Source organism: Cannabis sativa, chromosome 8, assembly GCF_029168945.1.
Source record: "Cannabis sativa cultivar Pink pepper isolate KNU-18-1 chromosome 8, ASM2916894v1, whole genome shotgun sequence".
NCBI lineage: Eukaryota > Viridiplantae > Streptophyta > Magnoliopsida > Rosales > Cannabaceae > Cannabis > Cannabis sativa.
In genome coordinates this window covers 9696627-9719855 of record NC_083608.1, presented here as the reverse complement: position 1 = coordinate 9719855, position 23229 = coordinate 9696627, and the positions used below count along the sequence as shown (strand labels likewise).

Sequence of the window (23229 nt, the reverse complement as noted above, 5' to 3'; positions counted from 1 at the left end):
CACACCTGAAAAGACAACGCAGGCATACTATATAATAATATAGTTCTATTAAGCACGTAATTAAATTAATTTCATCATTTTACCCTTCTCGGGTCATAATTACCAAAATGCCCCTGGCTCACCAATGGGGTCTTTAATATATTAAAATTCACATAAATCACATATATTGAACTATATAATAATATAATTCCTCCATTATACATAATTATCTAGTTAGGGTTTTGCTAATCCATTTCTTAATTCTGAGTATTACACCATATCTTGTGTTGTTGGTTCCAAACATAGCTTTCGGGGATTTGTTTGTATAGTAATGCGTTTGCATTTTGATCAGTTCAATTCAATACAAAAAATTCTGTTAGCATTGATTTTTTAAAATGTTCTGAAGTGGCAATGTTTGATAGGTCTAGATCTGCTCTGAAAGTTACTGGGTGTTGATGCTCGAGGTGCAGATGCAAACTATAAACTGACGGGTACATCTCATTAACAATAAACCCATATATTCTCCACATAGCTTCAGGTGCTGCAATCCATCGGGCCATTTGGAACTGGCGAATTTCATCAACTTCGTCATTTCTTGGTTCCGATACTAAGTTGAAAGCAACACGATCATGACCCTTATAAATGTACTTGTAGAGATACTTGACAACCTTTATTGTAGAGCAAATTTCAACATTAATGTGACAGTCAAAGGTTGCAAGCAAATACGGGTTGTATGGGACGACCCAACGATTGTCTAAGTGTGTGCCTCTCACCTTCACATGCGTTCCATTGTTTCGGCATCTATATATTGGGAAGCAATCATTTCCAACAGACGTAAAAGGTGCATAATTTTTTGGATAATTACTTTTGCAACGTGGAGGATTGCCCTTCATGCAAACATTTGATCGATTCAAATCTCCACATGGTCCATGCATCATGTGTTTCACAACAGCGTTATGCAGAGGTGCATGTTTGTATTTTTATCAGGAATCTCCGCTGATACTATCTCATCAAAAGATTCGGGTGCATTTAATCTCCAATCGCTTTGTAGGATAATTAAAAAATGGGCGTGTGGTAGGCCCCTTTTTTGGTGCTCAATAACATAGACGTATGCGGCAACCTTGCCGAATATTTCACGTTTAAATAATTTTTCTTTTAATTCTTCCAGTTTGGCATGGAATACTCGAGCAACTAAATCGGGTCTATTTTGAGCTTCTTCATGTTGGCTTAGTTCATTGGTAATTTCTTTCCAGTTTGGGTTGCAAGTCATCGTTAAAAAAATGTCCGGTTTTCCATATCGCTGAACCAAAGCCATAGCTTCCATGTATCTCTTTCTCATGTCTCGTGGACCTCCAATAAAAGAAGAGGGCAATATTATCCTTTTGCCAACATTAGAAGCATCTCTTTCTCCAAGCGTTACTGTGTCAACTATACCTTTATACAACTCAGACCGAATATGTTGTTGCTCATTTCTGTAATAGTCTAATCTTGATGTCTCAATCTTGACATACATATCTACGGCATATTGTTGTAGCAGTCGTCCTGAGAGTAGCAAAATTGATCTTGCATCTTCTCTTATTTGTAACTTGAAGCAATAATATTCGCGACACGAAACTACTGCTTCCTTTTTTTGTCGGTTTGATACTACAGGAGTTGAGTGAGAAGGAAGTGTTACTAAATATGGTGTGCACAGTGAATAAAACATTGATGAGATTTAAAATTTTACAATCTAACCTCGTTCTTCAGCGGCAAGTAATTCTTCTGCAGTGGTTGACTGTTGAGGATCTATTGTTGGGCTACGAACATTGGATCTGGTTGTGTGTCCTCCAATTCGTTTTATGTGTTGATGCCAACCACAATCTCCGTGAGGAAATAAAATTGGATATTGTAATGGATCGTAACAGCCGTAGTAATATTGAACTTTATGTTTTCCACCATCATAATTATACACAAAAATGTCACGCCCTCCTTGTTGATACCCTTCTTCATCTTCCACCCAAATTGCTGCAACTTGTGAGGATGTAGGAGCATTGAATACACGTTGATCTAGCCCAGCATCTTCTCTTACTTGAATTATTTGTGTTTCCAAATCTGGCAAATCTCCAAGTGAACGAAAGAATATAGAATACGGATTGATTCGAAGGATATTCATAAGTTGAGTTGTAACAGATGGATCCAATCTGCATTTTGAATCATTAAGTCGGTGCTCCAATTCATTCTCGGTGTCATAAAAATATAGTTGCAGATTAGAGGGACGTCCATCAGATGGTAGTAAATTATTGATTGTGTGATAGATTTGCCCTTGGCTTCTGAAAGTATATATTCCTTTATTCCTTCGACACATTGATTTGTCGTAAGTAACTCCCATTGATGTAAAAGCAAATTTATTGTTGTAAGTTCGAATGTATGTTCGAAAATGTGTAGATTCTTCGCTACTGGAAGTAAACAATTCATAAAGTTCATTCGGCACATCGTTTGTTGCGAGATAAATTTTTCCATCGGCACAACAAAAGCTTGTTGTTTCATGAATGAAACGCTTTGCTTTACAATGTTTGCATCGAGGGACAGATGGTAGAGAAAATGCTTCAGATGGCACCTCTTTTAGCAATTGACGAAATCGAGGTGAGGAATGAAGATGTAGACCTTTTTTATTGTAAAATAATAATTAGGTATCAAATTTCAACTCACATAACATATTGATTTTAATTATAAATTTAAAGTGTCCCTTACCGCTACGAGGTCTTGTTACTCTTTTATTGTAAGTTGATCCCCCAGCAAATTCATTTGGGTTCTGATTATATATATTAATATTTATCAAAAACAACATCCAAAATAATCATAGGGAGTTTCATCACGTGAATGAAGTAGCTGAGTTTTGAAAAAAAAAATACGGGACAAATGCAAACTTGATTGAAATTGACATTGCTCGAAGATGATGAATTTACAAATAAATTAGTTTCACAATCGACATTGGTAGAAACATTATCTCCACAAGAAGATTCATCTTCATTTATGGTAGTGTGAGTGGAGTCATTTCGCAGTCTTTTTGTTTGTTGTTGACTTGACGTTGCCGTATGCTTGGCAATATATGTGTAAAGATCAGTATGACTGGGATTACTACTTACACTAATGTTATTGATCTTAAATGCTTTTTGTCTAGCATATCTCTCTCTTTGTTTTTTACATATTGCTTTCTTTTTTTCGATTGGTAAATCTTTATATAGAATTCGCTTTGAAGGTTCTCTGTCACAATCTTGTAAAATTAAATTATGAACATTAATTTCATATGTATTAGTTTCTCTTAAACAAAATACATGTTTAAGTTTTAGGTATTTTGTGTATGACATCTTACCATGTGTCATTATGCTAATGCAGAAAATGTTGTAAGAATCCAATCTACACAAGTAAGAAAAGATGGTGTAATAAAGTAATTGCAGACATTAAATTTAAATAATTATAATTCATAAAATCCATACTTACATGAAACGGTTAGATCAAAAAATAAAAACTCTATATAATTAAATATAGTATAGAGTTTTATTTTTGACAATATTCATTATTTTTGAATATAACATTTGGACAATATTCATTATTCACAATAAATTGTTACAACTACTTTCTTTTTATATTTTCTTTTAATTTACAATCAATCAAAGTTATTACTGTTTTAGAAATTTAATAGAAACAATAGAAACGAAAACGAAATATGAGAGATGCATGATGAAGATATATTCTTCTTAAAAGAAACAAATGAAGAAGCGATGAATATTAACATTAAAATTTCATATTTATCTTTATTCAAAAAAAAATATGATATTAAAGTGATGAATATTAACATTACTTGGGAGAATAAGCAGAGAGAAAAATCTGGAGAAGAAAAGAAGCTGTGTAATGGCCAACAAAAAAAATTAGAGGGTATATGATTCTGTTATATATATTGGAATGAAAAAAGACAGAGAAGAGATGAAATATAAATAGGTTTTGGGTTAATGACATATATTATTATTCTCAGCTAGCTATGATATAAATTAGAATAAGAATGTCCAAATTATAATAGGAAAAGGAATACATAGATATTTAATTTTTAAATTCTTTATGGCGAATTAAATAATAAATAAAAAAAAAGATAAAAAATAAAACAAAAGCTAAATAACAAAAAAAAAAATAATAATAAATAAAAAAAAGATAAAAAATAAAATAGGAGCTCGTATCATTTTAATATGCCCTGCTATTCATAAATACACTCTCAAACAAATAAATTAAATTTATACAAAAACAGAGTTAAATACTGGTGGCTCCCACTTAATTTTAGTATTTTATAATACATATATTGGAAGTAATTTATCTTTTATAGATTAAGTAATAAATAATAGACTATCTAAAGTATAAACAATGTGACAGTCAGTAGTCTCGTGATCCGTAAGGGGAAACACCGGGTAAGCTGTGCAATCCCACACCGCCTGGGGAAGGTCAAGTGGGATGATTCTGAGACTGTGTAGGTATGGGACTACACAGTTAAAGAGAGCTTAAATGGATTGATTGGTACTACCTATATCAACAAGGTACATCTTGTTTTTCGGTAGCCCATCTCGAAAGAACTCCACAGTTAAGCGTGCTTGGCCTGGAGCAATTTCAAGGATGGGTGACCTCTTGGGAAGTTTTCCCAAGAAGCGTGTGAGTGAGGACAAAGCATGCTGGAAACACTCGTATTGGTCTGTAGGGTCAGTCATCAATCCAAGAAGCATCCAGAGTGGCGTACCCGTGTATAAGAGCCATTAGTCCGTGGGTGTAAGGGCCCAATGGAGGCTTGAAGCGGGGACGTTACAAATGGTATCAGAGCCTTGACCTAGCCGGAAGTGTGGTCGACGAGGGCGTCGGACCCCGTAAGGGGGGGTGATTGTGACAGTCAGTAGTCCTGTGATCCGTAAGGGGAAATACTGGGTAAGCTGTGCAATCCCACACCGCTTGGGGAAGGTCAAGTGGGATGATTCTGAGACTGTGTAGGTATGGGACTACACAGTTGAAGAAGGCTTAAATGGATTGATTGGTACTACCTATATCAACAAGGTGCATCTTGTTTTTCGGTAGCCCATCTCGAAAGAACTCCACAGTTAAGCGTGCTTGGCCTGGAGCAATTTCAAGGATGGGTGACCTCCTGGGAAGTTTTCCCAGGATGCGTGTGAGTGAGGACAAAGCACGCTGAAAACACTCGTGTTGGTCTGTAGGGTCAGTCATCAATCCAGGAAGCATCCAGAGTGGCGTACCCGTGTATAAGAGCCATTAGTCCGTGGGTGTAAGGGCCCAATGGAGGCTTGAAATGGGGACGTTACAAATGGTATCAGAGCCTTGACCCAGCCGAAAGTGTGGTCGACGAGGGCGTCGGACCCCGTAAGGGGGGGGGGTGATTGTGACAGTCAGTAGTCCTGTGATCCGTAAGGGGAAATACCGGGTAAGCTGTGCAATCCCACACCGCCTGGGGAAGGTCAAGTGGGATAATTCTGAGACTGTGTAGGTATGGGACTACACAGTTGAAGAAGGCTTAAATGGATTGATTGGTACTACCTATATCAACAAGGTGCATCTTGTTTTTCGGTAGCCCATCACGAAAGAACTCCACAGTTAAGCGAGCTTGACTTGGGAGTAATTTCAGGATGGGTGACCTCCTGGGAAGTTTTCCCAAGAAGCGTGCGAGTGAGGACAAAGCATGCTGGAAACACTCGTGTTGGTCTGTAGGGTCAGTCATCAATCCAAGAAGCATCCAGAGTGGCGTACCCGTGTATAAGAGCCATTAGTCCGTGGGTGTAAGGGCCCAATGGAGGCTTGAAGCGGGGACGTTACAAACAATATGTACAAAACACACACTGAAATTAAAGCAATCACTTACAAAGACAAAATATTTTAATTTCGTATCCCAATCCAAAGAGGACTCCTCAGACAGGACTGGATCTACTCATTCACATTAAGTGTATGATTTTGTTAAAACTTAAAAGTAAAGGGAACTTTGTGGTTTTGTAAACATAATCAAATAAAAAAATTTACCAAATATGAAGCGATGGAGACTATGCGGGAGAAACTCATAGATAAGGAACCTTTCTTTTCCTTTCAAGTAGAAACTAATGAGCGTAACAACATTCCGTTGTTGAAGCTTAGCACAAATTCTTAACTCATTCATAAAATCCCCTGTCATGTATATTGCTCAATCAAAGAAAACAAAAATTGAGATTTACTTCAAGCTTCAAAGTCACTCATTTACATGTTCAAAAAGACTATGAAACCAACTCAAATCATGATTCTTACAACTTTGTTAACCTGTACAAAAGACTCTATTATAAACCTATATAATAATAAATCTGATAGACTCCACTATAATATCATTTCAGCTGCATTAAGCAAATATGTGTGGTAAATACATGTGCAAAATTCAGAGCAAATTAAGTGGTTATTAGAAGTAACGTTTGGGATATAAGAGTTGGGATCCCAGATTTGGCAGCAACATTTGGGGCCCAAGGGAAGAAACATACCAAAGGAAAGAGTAGCAAGAGATATTAGAAGAGAACAGAAAAAATTACATAACCCAAAATCCAACCAAAATTTCCATATCTAATCGATAATTTTCTGTCTACGCTTTTATTTACAAATTTTACATGTCTTGTCTCTCACATGACAGAACAAGCATTTGGGTTCTCGTCACTGAACATTTGGTGGGCGTGGACATTTTCTCTTCCTCTCTTCCTCTCGTGGACATTTGAGGGGCGTAAGATCACAATAATTCATGGTCAATAGGCAAATTCTACACACCCACGAGTAACATTTAGCTAGCTTTTGCACAGAAGATTAATGATTTAATGGGAAACTTTTAAACAATGACTAATAACATTAATACCTTGACCATTCCAGTTCCATTATCGCAGACAAGTGGCTGAATATCCTCTGCATCTGCCATCTTCACTTACCTATTTGTTCACCAAACTATGCTATAAGAACATCTTTCATAAAATAATAAATAAATGCAGTAGATGGTCAAATTTTGTAAGCTATTCTATCGAACTCAATAAAAATCTCAAGAAGAGGCAACTGTCATAATTAAAAAAAAACATGTAACTTTTTATTCAGACACTAAATAATAATCCCAAAATAAATAAAAAAAAAAAAACATTCACAAATATAAACTCCAAAAATATATATGTTATAATTTTGAGCCAGAAATAATACATATTAGTAATTGAAAACATTCTTGGGACTGACTACAAAATTCAGACTTTAACAGAAAAAAGACATACTGATTAGTTATAAGAATAAGTGCATTGAATTTCTTCAATAAAAGAAAATAACTCAGTTTGTTACAACAAATAATCGGTCTTACCTCGAGATACGGTTGGCTTGTTACGAGCAGTGAGTGCAAAAGGCTTAACATCAACTACATCATCATCAAAATACTCAACATCAGATTCATCCTTGAAGCCCTGGAAATTGGCCTCGAAATCATCATCAAGATCAACGATTTCCGATCTCAGATGAGATTTCTTCGAGAAACGTTTGCCGGAGTTGGATTTCTTGAGATCCGGCAGAGATAGTTGGAGGTGAGAGGAGTGGACCGCGGCGGCGCATTGGTTGAGATGAAGTCGGAGATAATAGCTCCACCACACATGGTTCTCGATCCACAGCACACAAAGCCTAGATTGAAATGGTTATGGAAATTTTAGAGTAAGAGATTGTAAAAGAAGAAAACTTTTTGTGGGTTTTTGATATTGAAGAAGAAAACTTTTTGTGGGTTTGTGCCTAAAAGGCTCTGCTTTTCTTTCTCGATTGTTTTAGAATATTTAATTGAGGGCAGAGGTGATTCAATTGTTTTAGGATATTTAATTGAGGTGATTGTTAATATCAGTTCAAATATTAGTAGGATTTGTTTTATTATTATTTTATTATAGATAAATAATATTTTATTATTTTATTAAATAAAAATTAAAAGTTACCCATAAAATTCTCAAAAACCAAGAATTTCAGTTATATAGGTATACTTTATATAGAATAGATATATAGATATATAGATATATAGATAGATATATAGATATATAGATATTTATAAATTTATTTTTTATAATATTAGAAAAAAAAATCACACAAAAAATTGTATATATAGATTTGTTATTTTATTTTTAATCTATTTATCCCTCATTTATATAAATCTTAACCTTATAATATGTAACTAAAACTCTTTTTTATTTACCAATACTATGGATCTCTATCGATCTCCATTATTGCTCTTTCTATTTGTCAATATTATCATTATAGCCATATATGCATAATATATTATTTTTCTTTTGTATTACTCTATTTTTTTTTTCATGCATACTATATTGTTTTTCTTTTGTATTACTCCATTGTTTTTTTATTTCTTTTTCTTTTTTCTTCTCCTTTAGTTATAACTGCATTGTAGTTATGGGCAAACATAGTTTTAATCTAAATGAATTGCTTTGCTCGTAAGAGAAAGCATTTTTTTTTTCTAATTTATGTATTCTTTCTTATTGATATTAATTAATGCTGATATTTAAAATTATTAATATCGATGTTGTGGTTACATGTTCGAAATATACCACTTAACAAAGAAACATGCTAACAATGAGAAAAATATTTTATTAGATACACATTCTAATTCCCTAATTAATAATTTATGAGACTAATCTCATAGAGTATTTATTTATCATAATGAGTCTGATTGTACTTATTACATTATATTATATAGCTTAGTTTCTATTTAGTTTCCTTTCAGGTAGTGGAAAGACTTTCATTATGAAATCAGTGCCTCTGAAGGCATCACACACAATACAACAATTATATATGGTGTTTTTTTTTATCTCCTCAGTGAAGAGAAGTAAGTCTTTCTGTCCTTGCTTTTTTTAAGAATGTAAGTATAGATTTTTTACTAATATAATACTACTATCTTATTCATGCAAAAGTTAAATAATCATATATTAATAAATTCTTAATTTATAGCTTTTCTTTTCTGCTCTCAGTATGATTTTTAATTATTATTTTTTTTAACATTTTGAATGCACCTAATAAAATGATGAATGAAGAAAAAATTAATTAAAAGTGTATGTTGAGATATTATATATATATTTTTTTTGAGAAGTTTCTCAATATATATATTTCTTTTATTTTAATAATATGTAGAATATATATATTTTAATTTAAAAATATCTAACAACTAAAGTTTTAAAATTAAAAAAAAAAAATGTTATATATATTTGGCTAATTAGTAATTTTTTCCCTTGAATTTTGACATGTAGTAAATCGTGCCCCCTAAACTTTTTTGGCTGTTAAAAATTCTCCCCGAATTATTGAGATTGTTAAATTTAAGTACTTTTATCTAATTTCATTCAATTTTACTGTTTCAGTGATTGTTTATGTACTAAACCATGCTCCCCAGACTTTGATATCTACCAAATCATGCCCCTCAAACTTTGATATGTACTAAATCATGCCCCTTGAACTTTCATCCATGTTAGAATTTTTTTACTAAAATTAGACAAAAGTTCTTAAATTTAACAATTTCAATTGCTCAGGGAGAATTTTTAACGGCCAAAAAAGTTTAGGGGGCACGATTTAGTACATGTCAAAGTTCAGGGGAGAAAAATTACTAATTAGCCTATATATTTTTATGACACGCGCTCTAAAATGACTTTATTTAAAATTTGGTAATAATTATTTGCTATATTTCTTTTATTTGGTGATGACATCTACTTTGAATATATTGACGACTACAAATAAGATATGATGATGACAACAATTTTGAAATAGTAGTTAGAGTTTTTTTTTTTTTTTTTTTTTTTTTAGATTTATATTCAATCATCTTTTTTTATATCTCTATTTTTTTCGTGAGGATTTATCTATTTTTAATATTTTATTCACTATAACATTTGTATAAAAGTGAATAGTTAACCAATTATTTTATTAATTTATTTTATATAGAGTAAACTTATTAAAAATGATAGTGACGATTTACTTTGATTAGATACTTTTACAGTTTTATTTATGTATAAAAGTGAGTAGCTAACTCAATATTTAATTTATTTTGTATACAAGAGCAAACTTATTGGGAATGGTAGTGACGATTATAAGTGAGATACGACGATGATAATGACTTTGATTGTAGTGGTAGTTATGTCAAATTTGGTGATAACAACAGTTTTAAAATCATGAGTTTTTTATAAAATTATTAATTGTTATATTATATATACTTTTTGAATTTCAATTTAATGTATTCAATAATATAGCAATAATAATTTGATTAATTAAAAATTATAATTTACTAGGTTTAAAATAATTTGTAAGATATTAATTTTCTTTTGTATTATTAAGATTGAAAAAATAATAAATTAGTTACTTATATCATTAAAATATATATAAAAAATATCAAAATTTGAAATTTGATATATTTTTATGACTCAATCATCATTAAACAATATATAACCGCACGCAAAGCGCGAGTTGTTTACTAGTTAAAAAAAATTTAAAAGAAAATTTTTGTACGTATAAAATACATTGAGTGCTTAGTGAATTATGAGCGAATTAAAGGACTCAATCTGACAAATTCAATCAAATGACTCAATTTTCTTTTTATACTTAATTACTAGATGAAGCTTCCATTTACACAACTCATTGTTCTAAAAAAAATTACGCAATTCAGTGTAGTGATCATACATTTAAGATAGTTCTATATATAAATTTACTCAAAGAACATATTTAACTATAACCATGTGTTGTGTGGTATAGTGGTAGCCTACTCCCTTGTTTGGGTCAAGAGTTCGACTCTTACCTGACCCCTCAATTACGAGAGATTATACTTGGCCTTTGAAGGCTAACTTTGCTATGTGATGGGCTATATTTGGGATAGGAATCCTCATGAGATGTAAGTATTGATGACCCAAGTAACGCAGGATGATATATAAGACTCCTATAGCTAGCACGTGGTCTCTGGAGTTACCTTAAGGCCAAAGGAATGGAGACGAAATCTACACCACACGATTTCTTTTTTCTAGCAAAAAAAAAAACATAATTTTATCTATACTCAATTTTATCACATTTTTAAATTTATGTTTTAATCGTGTCATCTAATTTAATTTTGTTTAGATAATGAAAAAGTAGGTCATAACATAATCTTTTATGATCAAGGTTTGTCAGGTTTATGCCAAAATACATTAAAATGCCGAAGTAATGAATTTATAATAGAAAATTCACATATAAAAAGTAAATAATTAACTCTGATTTGTTTATGCAGTGAAAATCTTCTTTAAATGTAACGAGAACTAGTGAGATATTGATGACAACACACAATTTTAAAATTATATGAGATTTTAGATTTTTAATTTTGTAAGAGGGATCGGATGTTCAATTTTTAAGTTTTTTTTACTATAACACTAATAATGATATAAGTGGGGACCCTCTTTGATCATATGCCACGTCAGAAAATATCTCTACTCTTATTGGATATTTATGAGTAAAAGCTTTAATAATATTATATATATATTTTAAAAAAATAAAGTGAAGAGTATAATAGAATATATGATGTTCAAATTTTTGTGAAGAAAAAAGGAACAAAACAAAATAGATATATATATATAAAAGCATTGGAATGAAACAAAATCAAACACACTCCCATTAGTTTCGTCGTCTTCTTTCTTCTCCTGTTAATGCTGGGAGCTCTGTATTGGCCCAACCCAAGCCATGTCGACCATTACTATAGAGCCTCTCTTCCACCACTCTCGTATACGAAACGCCACCTGCTTTTCCGGATCAAATCGATTCCACTCCTCCTCTTCTTTCTATGCCCACCCCAACAACCTCTTCTCCTCCTCCCATGCCCAACCACGCTTCTTCTGCAACTTCAAGCCTCCGCGACCTCTTCTTCTTAGAGCTAGTTCCACCGATACAGCTCTTCTTGACACCTCTACATCCTCTGATGTATCGTTTAAGAAGACTTTCCCTTTGAAGCAAACTATATTGGTTAGATTTTTTTTTTTTTGAAAATACTATATTGGCGTTAGTCTCTGTTGATTTAGTTTGGTTTATTCTAAAAGTATTTCTCTGAAAATTTATTTACGAGAAAATTTGAAGCTTGAAGCAATCTTTTACTATTTTTTTTTATTGAGTAATTTATATTTTTAATGGAAAAATAGAAAAAAATAATGTTTGTAAATTGCATGGCTTAGATGGTTCTTGAGATTTTATATGAAAGTAATTGTTGATCGGTTTGATTTGGAATTGGTAGGAAGAGGGAAAGATCTTCATCAGATTAGATCGTGGGAAGAATGAACAGCATTGGCAGCTTACTGTTGGTTGTGATATTCCTGGGAATTGGATTCTTCACTGGGGTGTTTCTTATATCGACGACGTGGGGAAGTGAGTTTTCATTTAATATTGGAATATGATTTTTTATTATTATTATTATTATTATTATTATTATTATTATTATTATTATTATTATTATTATTATTATTATTATTATTATTATTAATGGATGCATATCCATTTATCCATATCAACTTGCCTTGGTGAACTATGATAAGATTGAAATATATTGTTCCATTTAGTTTGATGTTTTTGTTAGATTTTCTCTACTAGCTATAAAATTATCACATCATGTTGTTTTTTTTTTTTTTGGCAATGTGCAGTGACTGGGATCAACCTCCCGAAGGAATGATACCGTCTGGATCAGTTCGCATCAAGGTACTTAGTTTGCCTTTTCCAAAATAACAGGATGGATTGGATTTCCAGCTTGCTTAAATTTGATAAATACAATTACTGTTTGTTTTCAGGATTATGCAATAGAGACACAGCTTAAAAAATCATCTTCATCTTCGGCAGGTGATACATTTCAAGAAGTCAAGATTGATTTTGATCCCAAGAGTGCTATAGCAGCAATAAATTTTGTCCTAAAGGTTTTAAAGTTGAATAGTTTACAGTTGACATTGTCTTTTCTTTATGTAAAAAATGCTAAAGTATATAAAAAAATAATATCTTATTGAGTTTAATAAGATATTTTTCTCCAGAGTTTTCTATCTGGATTCCGTTTTCTTATTAGTTTCTTCCTCTTTTTTGGTGGTTGGGGTCCGTTGGTGAAGCAGGATGAAGAAACAGGGTCATGGTATCAGCACAAAGGGAGAGATTTTAAAGTTCCTCTTGTGGACTACCTGCAGGAGGATGGCAATATGGTTGGACGGAAAAAGGGAAACAGTATGTGGCCAGGTTGTTATCCTCACTACATCACCTTTCTTGATTTTGTATGCTTGATTTAATACATTGAATGATATATAATTTCATACTATATCTGCCTGGTGTCTTCTCTTCTATCATTTTCCAATCTTAAAGTGAAACGGGATTTACTGGTTGTCTGATAATTCTAGGAGCTTTGGGACAGCTATCAAACATATTCATTACAAAAGAACAATTGGATTCTAAAGATGAAGACAGTAGCATGGACTCCATTGAGCCTATTAAAGAAAAAAAGATCCTAGAAGGATTCTATGAAGAAATTCCCATTGCTAAGAAGGTGGATGTTCATAATTCAATTACTGTTTCAGTTAGGAAGTGCCCTGATACAGAAAAAATCCTGCTATCCATGGAAACCGATATACTTGGGAATGTTGTTGTTCACTGGGGAGTTTGTACGGATGATGCCAAAAACTGGGAACTTCCATCTTCACCATATCCACCTGATACTGTCATTTTTAAGGACAAGGCTTTAAGGACATTGTTACAGGTAGAAATGCTTTTCACTGATCTAGTGATTTGCCCATTCTGTAAACCATCTTAAATGACATTGAAATACTGTTGGTTTTCCCTTCCTTTCAAATTTTTATTCTCTTACATTACTTATAAGTTTTAACCAGGAACCACCATCAATTTTCATTTTCACATTTTTTATTAACATTTTCTGTAATTACTAAAAGATGAAATGAACTGGGTATTCAAGTAGTGAGAGGTGATCTCTGAATGTCATGGCTATTTACCCTTTCATTTTTCAATTCTGATTGCATGCAATTCCTTGTTTATTCTCTTAAACTTCTGTTACTTTCAGCTTTCCTTCAATTTTTGTCTGTTTTATTTTGAAGAATCTACTTGTCTCTCTTTTTTTCCCTCGAAAGAAACTGTGTGAGGATCTCTCTCTCTCTCTCTCTGAAGATAATAGTATTAAGCAGGAAAACTAGATTATTTGCTTGATCTTACTTCAACTTATGTGGATTTTTGTGTGCAGCCAAAAGAAGGTGGAAATGGCTCCCAAGGATTATTTACTTTGGAAGAAGGTCCTCAAGGATTTCTTTTTGTTCTTAAGCAAAGTGAAAAGACATGGTTGAAATATATGGGAAATGATTTCTACGTTCCCCTTTCAAGCTCAAGTATCTCTTCTGTTCTTCCCACTTCGGGTCTGTCTGCAGGGCAAGAGACACCTGGAAAATCTGTAGAGGAAAGTGAAGGTTCTCTTTCTGCCTATACCAAGGGAATAATCAGTGAAATACGAAGCTTGGTAAGTATTTCCTCTGAGAAGAGTTTGAAGACAAAGACCAAAGAAGCACAAGAAAGTATTCTTCAAGAAATTGAAAAGTTGGCTGCTGAAGCATATAGTATGTTTAGAAGTTCGGTTGCAGCTCCTCCAGAGGAAGCTGTTTCAGAAACCGAGGAATTAGAACTTCCTGTCAAGATACAATCAGGGACAGGCACAGGTTATGAAATAGTATGCCAAGGATTTAATTGGGAATCCAATAAATCTGGAAAATGGTACATGGAACTCAAAGAAAAGGCTGAAGAATTATCTTCGCTTGGTTTTACTGTGATTTGGTTGCCTCCTCCTACCGAATCTGTATCACCTGAAGGGTACATGCCAAAAGATTTATACAATCTAAATTCCAGGTAAGGTATCATAAAGTAGCTTTTATTATATGTGCTGCTCAGTATTCCTTCTTTCTTACCTAAGAAATTAGGCCAGCTCCTCCACCCCAATGGAAAAACTTTTCTCTCTCTAGTATGACCAGTTTTGCAACCTTCTAAACTCAAATTAGCTTAGAGCTGTCTGTTTCCTTGTGGGACATTTGACTCAAATAACTTGTTGTAACATTTTTTTTTGGTGAATAGGTAATTTTCCTTCTGTAGGTGTAAATTGTTAGAGTTTATATTGTTTTTCAATGCATTTTATTTCTTGAATTGATTTGGTTTCTGGGATGTTTATTTATATGGTGGATTCTCTGAATGTTCTCTTTTCCCTTCTATCATATAAAACAAAAGATATGGAACCATAGATGAGCTGAAGGAGATTGTGAATAAATTCCATCAAGTTGGTATCAAAGTTCTTGGAGATGCTGTCTTAAATCATCGTTGTGCACACTATAAGAATCAAAATGGTGTTTGGAACATTTTTGGTGGTCGTTTAAATTGGGATGACCGTGCAGTTGTTGCTGATGACCCACATTTTCAGGTATAATATTTCCTTTGTTTCAAACTGAGATATTTGTTGGAATTAGTGATCTTTTTTGATTTCTTTCTTTTATTTATTTTGTTCGCAAAAGATTGGAATAAACTGTCCTTCCACCATTGCAAGTCTCGTTTTTGCTTCCCTCATTTCCTAATGTGACATGATTTTTCTTCCTCTCTTATTCAGGGTAGGGGCAACAAGAGTAGTGGAGATAATTTTCATGCTGCTCCAAATATTGACCATTCACAAGATTTTGTGAGGAAAGATATCAAGGAGTGGTTGTGCTGGCTAAGGTAGTGCATAGATAAGTTCTCCCATTCCCTAAATTCTTATGGTCACATTTTGTTTTTGTACATGAAAACACAAATATGTATGAAATTGGGTTTCAGATAGTAATCGTGGATGTCTTATTGCAATAAATTTTCATCTTTATGTGACCTACAGGAAAGAAATTGGCTATGACGGATGGAGACTTGATTTTGTTAGAGGATTCTGGGGTGGTTATGTCAAGGACTATTTGGATGCTAGTGAGCCGTACTTTGCTGTAGGTGAGTACTGGGATTCACTTAGTTACACATATGGAGAGATGGATCACAACCAAGATGCACATAGGCAGAGAATTATTGACTGGATTAATGCTACAAGTGGAACTGCTGGTGCATTCGATGTCACAACAAAAGGAATTCTTCATGCGGTGAGCATTTCATCTAGTAGAGAAAAAAATGAAATGGTTTTATTCTCTGCGTAAAATATGTGGAGTGGCAATTAGAGACGTACTCATAGTAGTAATCCTTTTGCTATTTCCATCACAGGTGTACAGCCACTGTTTAATTATAAGAATATATGAATTTTGATAAAATATATTTATTTTCCCATATAGGCACTGGATAGATGTGAGTATTGGCGATTATCAGATCAGAAGGGGAAGCCTCCGGGGGTTGTTGGATGGTGGCCTTCTCGTGCCGTCACATTCATAGAGAATCATGACACTGGTTCTACTCAGGTTGGATTTCCTCTATTCATTCTGTCAGTCATTTTTCTTTAAGAGGAAGGTCTAAACTGATTGTAATATTTCTATTTGAACAAAATCATCTGAGCATTGAACCTAACAAACACCTGCTGTTGAACTTTTGTAAATAAGCATTGTGCTCGTAGTCCTGAAATGCAGTGCTTCTTTAGTTTCAGATATTTATGTTTGAATGTTCTTTCTTTGTGAAGGGTCATTGGAGGTTTCCTGGCGGAAAAGAAATGCAAGGATATGCATACATTCTGACCCATCCAGGCACTCCATCAGTGTTTTATGACCACATTTTCTCCCACTGCCAATCTGAAATTGGAGGTCTAATCTCCATTAGAAATCGGAACAAAATCAACTGCCGCAGTACAGTAAGTATCAAACTATGAAACTCATTTTCTCAAGTTATGACTTATAAAGCAATGGCTATCAAAACACTATTAATTTTCTGATGCTTTTGTGATCAGATTAAAATTACGAAAGCAGAAAGAGATGTTTATGCAGCCATCATTGATGAAAAAGTTGCAATGAAGATTGGACCAGGTCATTACGAACCCCACAGTGAATCTCAAAAGTGGTCTCTGGCTATGGAGGGAAGAGACTATAAGGTCTGGGAAGCATCCGGCTAAATTTTGGAGGTGGGGTGTTTTGTATTATTCAATTATGGAAGTTTCAGTTATCAAAAAAAAAAAAAAAACAATTATGTGAAGTTTGATTAAATGAGGCGTCCGGATAGGAGTTTTTCCTAAATTATATCTAAACAGTAAACTACTGCCTTGTGAATTGTGATGGTGGTGCTGCCATGTTTTTCCTGACGTGGAAGAAGCTCAAGAAACTCGTTCTTCTGTCTGGGAACCAAGTACAACACTTGCTGTGTCAGTCAGGTAATGTAATGGGTGTGATCAGTAATGTATAAATATAAATAATAATGTTATCAGTAGGTCTTATTTCGCTTTATTAACCATTGTTGTAACAATGTATTGTAAACAAGTCATTGGTAATTAAAGAGCTACCATGTATCATTGCTATTATGCATTATTAAGGCTGTACATTTCATCCAATTCGCATTATTTTGTTACATTCAATCTGCATGAAGTGTTCATTTTATATTTTAGATACAATCCAATCTGCATATAAACTCAAATTTAATTCAATCCAATCGGCAAAAGTATGGATTAAATTAATTATTTTGAATTAGTTATTTTTTAATATTAAATTATTTAATATTTATTAAAAATATATATATTTTTTACATAACTAACAATAAATAAAATAAATTATTATTATTTTATGTCTCCAACAAAAAATTTAAATAAATAAAACAAAAAATAAAAGTAAAGTATAGAAAAGAATTATACGCATAAAGAAATGTTAAATTTTATTTTAGATTATATTTTTCTTGTAAATAATAATGGAATATATATTTGACATCCTAAATACCATATTTCATGAAAGTAAATCATTACCATGCTCTGAGGCCAGTTGTGGGAATATTTTACCTGGATCTAGATTTACTAACAAGTATGTTGATTAATATCCTAAATACGAATTCTTTAAAATAATGAAAATAAACACATAAAGGTTTAAGAAAACTTTACATTGATTGCAGCGGAATATGACTCCATCCGTTCAAGATTTCTAGCCCTTGATTCCTTTCTGTAGCAGAGCATTATCAAGATTTGCACCTGGATTTCCTTCTCTCCTTCGGGTTTGGTTACCACCGTCTTACTCACTATGATTGAGTACTTGACTTGCTATGTGTGGGCACATCACTCTTTCACTCAAGATTCGAATATGGAAGAACAATTAAGGAGGCTGAAATCACTAAGGAAGGAACTCTCTCATTTAGGTTGGTTGAAAAGTGAGGTTGACATTAATTGGATGAGTGAGAGTATCATGTTCCTTTTATAGTGTTCCAACTAGGGCTTAGGGCTGAATTATATGGATTAAAAAAGAATAAAATATTGGGCAAGAATCTACTTATGGCCGTACAAAATAATGGACCAGTTTCTTGTAACGCCCTAATGCTAAGGCACGCTACAATAATTTTTTAATTGTAGGGCAATCTTTGCTAATCAAAGAACTTTCTTAAAAATTGTGTCAAATTAAAACTTTTATTTTAATTATGAAACTTTATAAACTTTATATAATTATTTACAAAATCCGGGATCCCGTTTCTAAACTTTTTATACAATTTTCCAAAATACATATGTCAGTTCGCATAACGACTACAAAATAGAAACCCCAGATGCCCCGAGACCGAACACTCCAGGTCACGCAGCCATGACATGTACAACCCCATTCCAGCTCAGGCTCACTCCTGCCCAGCTTTTGCCTTTCCTTTACCTACACATGAAAAGAGAACTGTGAGTCAACAGACTCAGTAAGAAAAAACATATAACATATCATATAATACCGACTTGTATCTAAGCGCCCATACACCTATTTACAAGGCTTAACAGATTAGTGAGAACGTTCCATATTAGGGTACAACCATTGTACCACATACACTACGTACCTCATTGCACAAGTGTTGGTAGGGTTTGTTTCGTACCTTGAGTACCACTGAGTGATATACCATACACACCCTGTACTTTTCCGTACTTGTGCTGGTAACATCGTAATGTACTCCTTAACAATATACACTATACCAATGCACTATATACCATATCCGTACAAGTGTTGGTAGTGTAACAAACTTATAAGCATGCATATACACTTAACATATATATACATTCGCATATTCATATTACATATTATAGACAGTTCTTACCTCCTTTTCCAGATTCAAGTGAGTTGGCCGACCTGAACAGAAAATCTCGTGCTGGATGGATGCCCTAATCACATAACATAACAAGGTAAATCACAAGTTAAAACCCTAATTCGGGAAACCCGAACCTACAACTCAAGGTTCTGCTATTACTAATAGGGACTACAATATCCTAGGAAACAGGGAAACACCCAACTAAGGCACTGAAATGGGCAAGAATTGAGAAAACGAGTTCTTCGGGGAATCTGTCAAAACCGATTAACCGGTTTTACAGGACCTGGCAAACTGGTTAACCGGTTTGCACCACGTTTCCCTAAAGAACTCCCAACTTGCTCAAAATTCATCCAAATGCCACCAAACCTTCCAGAGTACCTAAAACAACCATACACAATATTTTCCAACCAACAAAAACCAGAAAAACACACTGATACAAAATATGCCATTGATGACTCAAGTTTGAGTTTTCAAACTCAAACTTGATCATCCACCACCACAAACAACAAAACCAGCAACAAGAACTTAAAATCAACTCAAAATAAGCTTAGAATTCGAACCATACACAATTCAAACACTAACAGCCCCTATAACTCAAAATCACATATCCAAACTAACATCAAAGCTTGAAAAACTAAGAGCAAATGATCTAGGGGTTACCTCAACTTTGAATCCCACTTGAATCCTTGCTGAAAACACAAAAATCAACAACTAATCTCGTTGGTTCTTGCTGGTTCGAAGAGAGAGAAGGGAAAGAGAGTAGTGTTTTCTCTAATTATTGGTTTTTCTTCTTTAATTCTTTACTTTCTAAAAATGCTTAACACTAAACATTATTCAGCATAATAAAAGGCAGCTGTCAAGTTAAGAATGAGCTACCTAATCCCATAGCCAAATGACTAAAATACCCTTGGTGCTTAAGTTTTAAGCTATTTCAAGCCTAGGGGTAAAATGGTTAAAAACCATAACCCCACTCAAACTCGGTATTCTATTTTTCTCCAATGTACATCCCACTAAGAAATAAGGCTGTAGACCTACCCATGTGATTAAACTAGCCATCTATCGCATTTTCTGTTGTCGCCGAGCAAAAATTGTAAAAATTGTATAATTTAAATATAATACAAATAATACACCTAGGGTTTAATAACATCTCCGAAATTGAAAAATTATAACACTAATGCCCATTTCTAACAATGGGACCCACACATAATTAAATCCACAAATAGTTTAAAAATACGAATAATTAATGCTATAATTGCCTTTACTAATCCATATAATCAAACGCGGTCATTACACTCTAGCTAGATTTTTGTCACTTTATTTCAACCAATTATTCTTCTTTTCAATAATACCATATTTTCCAATTCAACCCTATAAATGCCAAAACTATTTATTTAATAATTAATTATCAAATAAAATTCTCATTTTATGTAATTTATTAATCAGACCATACAAAGTCTCTTAATTAACAAATTGACCCCCAAATTTCTTTTCTTCACAATTAAGCCATTGCTTAGTGAAAATTCTTAAATAAGACATAGTCTAATTTTAGAATGATAATTGATTAATTAAAATTAATTAACTGAGTTTGGAAGCAGTATTATCTCAACTAGTGAGGGGAGCATGGGCATATATAACCGAACTTTCAATAAGTAGATCTAGAATTCACCAAGTAAATTCTCTAACTTATTAATTCCTCCTTGCGCCACTATAGATTTGGAATTGAATAACACTCTCAGTTATATAGAACGCTCTATATGTACCACGATATAAATACGTTATGATTATCCATTGTTACAATCCTAATAGTCAAGGATCCTCTATATATGATCTACACTGAATAGGGACTAATTTACCGTTCTACCCTTCAATGTATTTTATCCTTAAAAAACTTAGCAACCTATAAATGATACTTCAGTAAACTAATATAATTACTGAAATGAGGCCTCAATCATTTATCTTTATTAAGCCAAGCTTGAAGGAAATCATCGTTTCACTTCTAAATACCTATAGAAGCTATAGATTCTATATCTATGATCAGCACTCCCACTCAATTGAACTACCATGTCCTTAATCTGTATGTCACGAGAAGATCCAATTGGTCGACTTTAACGAATAAATTAAAGAACATAAATAATACAACTAAGATTGAACCTAACCATATCATGATTATGATCCATAGACCTAAGATCAATCATTGATATTGACTTAAAAAGATATAACGGTAAGTTTATGATATCTTATCTAAGATCAATATCGGTCCCTTCCACTGTATACTCCATACATCCGATACTGGTAAACTTTGCCAATGCCCTAGAAAGGACATAACACTTATCTAAGGTGTAAGTATACATTATCACTGATTATCATGCCAGTCTAAATCCAGTGAATTGATAAATCATGGGAATTAAACTTTTGAACATATAATCTTGATTATATTCCACTGTGCTGACGCCACTATATTCATGAACAAATATATACATATTTATATATGTTCTAGACTTAATAGAATTTATACATTAAACATAATCATGAAATAAATCATGTGAACCATGCAACATAAAAGCGATTTCTGATCTTTTATTAATTAGTAAATCTGATTATATTGAAATAGATTTTATTTAGGACACAAAACCCAACAAGGAGGAAATTCATAATACATAGCGAGGCATCTACCTCGCAATACGTAGAGAGGTGTTGACAAGGAAAATTGGTTGTTAGAACACTTAGCATATAATATACATTATACTAGCCAAGTGTAACAGCTTGAAGTACATAAATAACAGATAGCGAGGCATCTATCTTGCTATAAAAAGGCATACTCCTAGTAAATTCCAACTCGTTGCCAGGGTTATTGTTATTATTGAGAACCCCCAAGACATGATTGTCCAGTCTACAAGGCCTTATGGTCAAAAAGCAGTTCTTAAGTTTGCTCAGTACACTGGTGCTCATCCCATTGTTAGAAGACTTATGAATAAACCAAGTTATTCATGTACCAATCGAGACGCCTCAGCGAGATACGTTTTGCAGCGTGTCTTAATCCACGTCAGCGTTGACCCTTTAAAAGCGATTTAAATCACAGCTGCAGGATTTTCTAATAATAACTGTATTTATTTATGGAGCGTAATTAAGGCCCACAATTTTGGGGAAATATTGTTGTGGGATTCGAATTTAAATGTAACTAACTGCAAACCTATGTTATTATAAATCACTACAACTAATAGTATTATTAGGGGCGGAGAGGTATGCTGGTAAAAGTGATAAAATCTGGTAAAAGTTATTACCGGCGGGGCCCGCCGATAATACCCCGCCGGCAATAATGGGTCGCTATTTGTGGTCAGTAGCAGCGGACTGACATCCCGCCCCTAATAATATTATTATCGACAGATTATTAGGGGCGGGATCTTCTGGTAATTAATTCGTCAGATTACTTATCTGACACATTAGTACCGGCAGATTCTGCCCCTATTAATTTGCTAGTATTAAGTTTAATATAAAAAAAAAAAATTATTATCATTTTGTTAATTTGTTTAAAAATGAATTAATTTATAAAATTCTTTTATAATTAGAAAAACGATATCAGAATTTCTAATATAATTAACTCAACATAAAATTAATATCCATTAAAAATAATACACATACATCAATACAACTGTACACCTTAAAAAATTATCTTAATTAAATTAAATAACATAAATTAATTATCATTGCTTAGAATATTCATTTATAAAGTTTTCATCATTTAAACCAAGTCTTGAAGCTTCAAGATTGTCACGAGACTGTAGATCCAGTTGGGAAGAGTAATAAGGTTATCGAAATTCTTGTGAAGATAAGATCTCCACAAATTGACGAGTCTATGAGCGAACTAGATAAGTATGTTGCAATTGTTGATTGTGTGAACTAAAAACCTGACCACATATACACAAGTTGTGTAGGAAGTTATTTTACCAAGAACTTAGATCTACTCACAAGTATGTTGATTTAACAACCTAAATATGAACTTCT

At 33.1% G+C, this 23229-nt stretch overlaps 2 protein-coding genes across 3 annotated transcripts; one reads left to right on the top strand and one right to left on the bottom strand.

The window, feature by feature from the left end:
• Window positions 1–922: 922 nt before the first annotated feature.
• On the bottom strand, window positions 923–6922 carry LOC115699801 (uncharacterized). Its single transcript, XM_061103119.1, has 4 exons — window positions 6863–6922; window positions 2710–2770; window positions 1714–2622; window positions 923–1623 (listed from the first exon to the last, which is right to left on the bottom strand). The coding sequence occupies exons 1-4, from the start codon at window positions 6920–6922 to the stop codon at window positions 923–925; spliced, it is 1731 nt and encodes a 576-aa protein (XP_060959102.1).
• A 4615-nt stretch (window positions 6923–11537) lies between these two features.
• On the top strand, window positions 11538–17524 carry LOC115699196 (alpha-amylase 3, chloroplastic). Of its 2 annotated transcripts, none has more exons than XM_030626485.2 (13): window positions 11538–11985; window positions 12251–12381; window positions 12654–12708; window positions 12798–12920; window positions 13107–13227; window positions 13386–13741; window positions 14237–14889; window positions 15262–15451; window positions 15635–15741; window positions 15893–16142; window positions 16329–16451; window positions 16667–16834; window positions 16931–17524. In XM_030626485.2, the coding sequence occupies exons 1-13, from the start codon at window positions 11707–11709 to the stop codon at window positions 17090–17092; spliced, it is 2718 nt and encodes a 905-aa protein (XP_030482345.2). In that variant the 5' UTR covers window positions 11538–11706; the 3' UTR covers window positions 17093–17524. The 2 variants fall into 2 exon arrangements, with proteins under 2 accessions (XP_030482345.2, XP_060958345.1); XM_061102362.1 differs by having other exon boundaries at window positions 11584–11985; window positions 13104–13227.
• The last annotated feature ends 5705 nt before the right edge of the window (window positions 17525–23229 follow it).